This window comes from Tupaia chinensis, unplaced genomic scaffold (genome assembly GCF_000334495.1).
Source record: "Tupaia chinensis unplaced genomic scaffold, TupChi_1.0 Scaffold000374_1, whole genome shotgun sequence".
Lineage (NCBI taxonomy): Eukaryota > Metazoa > Chordata > Mammalia > Scandentia > Tupaiidae > Tupaia > Tupaia belangeri.
Genome location: NW_006159872.1, coordinates 458,568 through 462,147, shown reverse-complemented (window position 1 = coordinate 462,147; position 3,580 = coordinate 458,568). Strand labels below are relative to the sequence as shown.

Genomic DNA, 3,580 nt, shown 5'->3' with positions numbered 1-3,580 from the left:
TGACGGCGAGGGTGCGCCCCGCGGCCGGGAGGCGGGGGCCCCCGCGGCTCCAGCGCCTGCAACCGCGGCCTCGGGTCCACTCCCCGGGTCTGGGCCTGAACCTAAAAGGAGGCAGCTTGGGACGCTGCTCCAGCCCACGGTCAACAAGTTCTCCCTTCGGGTGTTTGGCAGCCACAAAGCAGTGGAAATCGAGCAAGAGCGGGTGAAGTCAGCGGGGGCCTGGATCATCCACCCCTACAGCGACTTCCGGTATCGGGGGCCCGGCAGGGAGGGCAAGGGACTCCGATCCCACCCTCATGACAGCGACATGGGGGATGGGCCCGCCCCGCTTTCCAGGGTCACTTCCTTTCCAATCCAGGGGTCCCCTAGTGAGAAGGGAGAGTCACCTCCCCCAGCCTAGCCTGGGAATTCCTGGGCGGGGTATCCCTAAGCCGAGATCCTCTATGACTTGTCTGGCTGGGGGCGCCCGAAGAGGCAAGCAGACATCAGGGGATCTGCAAAGACCTGAATTTCCAGTTTTAGCAAACAGGGACCATAGGGACTACTGGAGATGGAGACCCCTGCCTCCTCCGGCCCTGCTTGCTGCGAGTCTGGGAAATTATGTCATATCCCGAGACTCGGGGTCAGCCTTAGCGAGCGGTCAGGTTCTGCTGTCTCCCACCCCCAGCCCAGGACAGGCCACCGGGAACAGACTGGGGTACGGAGGTGGGGGTTCCAGACCGCAGCTCTGGTTGCTGTCCCTGGTGCTGAAAGCGGGGTGTGGCGGGACAGCGCCACGGATGAGAGCGACTGGGGCGGCAAAGCGGGGGCCGACCACTGCTGGGGATTCCCGGGAAGAAGCGACGAGGGTGGGGGTGGGGCCATTTTACAGTCCCCATCAGGCTGTACCTCTACATCAAGGTCGCTAGGGGAGGAGAGCAGCCCTGTCCTTGGGGGAAATGAAGGGCAGCTTTGGGATGAGGGGATGAGTGCAAAGCGCCGCACCTGGGAAGGAAAGCAGCAGACCTAGGGTGAATCTGGAGCTCACCGGAGACCCAGACATTCTCTTGGATCCGCAGACATAACACACTCCCCGAATGCTCCTTTTCCTCCCATTGTTCCTTCCACTCCTCCACTGCCTCCCTCCCATCCACCCAGTGCGCCTTTTCTGGTCTCCTGTGGGTCTCCCTCCCCTCCCCCAGTTCACCCTCAGATGTACCCCCAGAAGCTGTGCGGGGGCCCCTTATGATGGTGCCACTGCTTTTCTGTCCTCTTTGCTGCATCAGCCGCTGGGCTTGTGACCGCCTGTGAGTCAGGCTGTGAAGATGCTCTGATGGCTGGTCGAGCCTTCTTTCCCTCCTCTCTCCCAGGATCTCACAGGGCAGGATTTCTCTTCACAGCCCCGGAGAGTGGAGGTGGGGGTTGGAGGTTTGTTGTTGATTGGAAGCACACAGCCCGAGGGGTGTCCTGGAGCCCTGGTCTGGAAGACCAGCAAGTTTCTTTCATGACTGAGAGGACTGACTTTACAGTCAGAATGGGCTGGGTCTTGGGATCAGTGCTGGCACTGGGTGTGTCCGAGAACTGAAACCACCACGGGTGACTGACTCTCTCAGGTCACCCAGCAGTTTTCTCCACATGAGGGCTTCACCTGCTCCCTCCCGATCTCTCCACAGCGTGGCTGTGCCCTTGCATGGGCTTACAGATTTCCAGGGGGCACAGGGTGGTGAGGGGACAGGAAGAGTGTAGAGCTCCAGCCCTGCGCCCCAGATCTCCTGCAGAGCTCTGCATTGGCACACCTGTCTGAGGTGCCGTGGAGGGGGAGAGGCACCCCTGGAAAGCTCAGTTCAGGTGGAAGGTGGGATAGATCACCTCGTCCCTGAATACAGATGGACAAGGAGATCCTAGCAGAGAAACAGGATCCATGGGTCCAACTGTGCTGGGAAGGAGAATGAGATGAAGAAGGCTGGGGAGGGCGTGAGGTCCTGGACTGGGATGGGCAGAGAGCTCGAGATGGGAGAAGCAGCAACCTTTCCAGAAATCTGGGGATAAGGGCGGTGAGTCATGCCACCAGCCAGTGCTCGCAGGGCAGTCACAGCCATTGTTTCAGTGGAAGTGTTTTCAGCAACTCTGAGATAAGCACAGGGTCCTTTATTTATTTCTTTATTGTATTTAAAAATACTTACACTCATATATAGTAGCAAACTGAGATACTACATTCCCAAGCACTCTCACATTCCTTCTCAAGTCTACTATTCTGAGTTTTGTGATACTTGATTTCCTTACTTTAAAAAAAAAAAATCTAAGGTTTTTGCCATGGGGCACATGCACTCACAGGAGAGAGTCAGTGAGAGGGAAAGTGAGAAAGTGCTACCCAGGGGATGCCCACACTGCAATCCTTTCTCCTCCAAAATCCCCAGAATTTTGGGCATTCACGCACCCAGCGTGATTTTCTGTTCTTTTTTTTTTTTTTTTTCAGAGGTTCTTGCTATAGGGCATGTGCACTTGCCAGAAAGACAGAGAGAGACAGAGAGACAGAAAGCGAGAAATCACCCCCTAGGGCAGATGGCCACACCGCAATCCCTTCTCCTCCAGTCTTCTCTCGGGATCTTGGGCACACACGCACACATACCCGGCATGAGTTTAACCCACCGGGTCTGGGACTTGAACCACGGTCGACTACATGAGAGTCCTGCGACATAGCCATTACGCCAACTGCTGGTCCCCCCAATGTGATTTTCAAGCCACTTGATCTGGAATATGAACCGTGGTTGGCAATGTGGGAGTCAAGGGCCTCAACCACTATGCTCCTGCTGGCCCCCATTTCCTTACTTTTTACTTCCTTATTATTGTTTCATTTGATACAGGGTGCATGTGCTTGCAGAAGAGGAAAGAGACACAGAAAGAAAGAGGGAAAGTGAGAAAGCACCCCCAGGAGTGATGATGATGGCACAATCTCTTCTCCTCCATTCTCCTCGGGATTTTGGGCACACACACGCACACACACACACACACACACACACATAATGTTTTTTCTTTTCTTTCAGACATTTTCGCTATAGGGTACATGTGCTTACTGGAGAGACAGAATGACAGAAAGTGAGAACTCCCCTCTCCCCCAAGTGGGGAGGCCCACACTGCAGTCCCTTCCCCTCTCTTCTCCTCTTGGGATTTTGGGCGTGCACCCACTTGTGCCTGGCATGAGTTTCAAGCCACTGAGTCTTAGACTCGAACCACAGTTGACCAGGTGGGAGTCCAGGACCTTAACCACTATGCCATCTGCTGCTCCAACCCAGCATGCTGCTTTGTTTTTGTTTTTATTTTTTAGAGGTTTTGGCCTTAGGACACATATGCTCACCAGGGAGAGAGAGAGAGGCAGACTCAGTGAGAGGGAAAGTGAGAAATCACATCCCTGGAGGGGGGGAGGGGGGATGGCTAAACTGCAATCCCCTCTCCTCCACTCTCCTGCTAGGATCCTGGGCAATCATGCACACATGCCTGGTGTGAGTTTCAAGCCACCAGGTCTTGAACCACAGTTGGCCATGTGGGACTCCAGTGACATAACTGCTATGCCATCTGTAGGCCCCCCAGCATGTTTTTTTTT

The 3,580-nt window shown here is 55.2% G+C and overlaps 1 protein-coding gene across 1 annotated transcript in view; it reads left to right on the top strand.

Annotated features, from left to right (window-relative positions):
* Positions 1–3,580, top strand: part of HCN3 (hyperpolarization activated cyclic nucleotide gated potassium channel 3) — a 21,644-nt gene that overhangs the window by 454 nt on the left and 17,610 nt on the right. Inside the window, 1 exon segment of the mRNA XM_006153402.3 lies at positions 28–249. Within this exon segment, the coding sequence (XP_006153464.1) occupies positions 28–249 (222 nt within the window).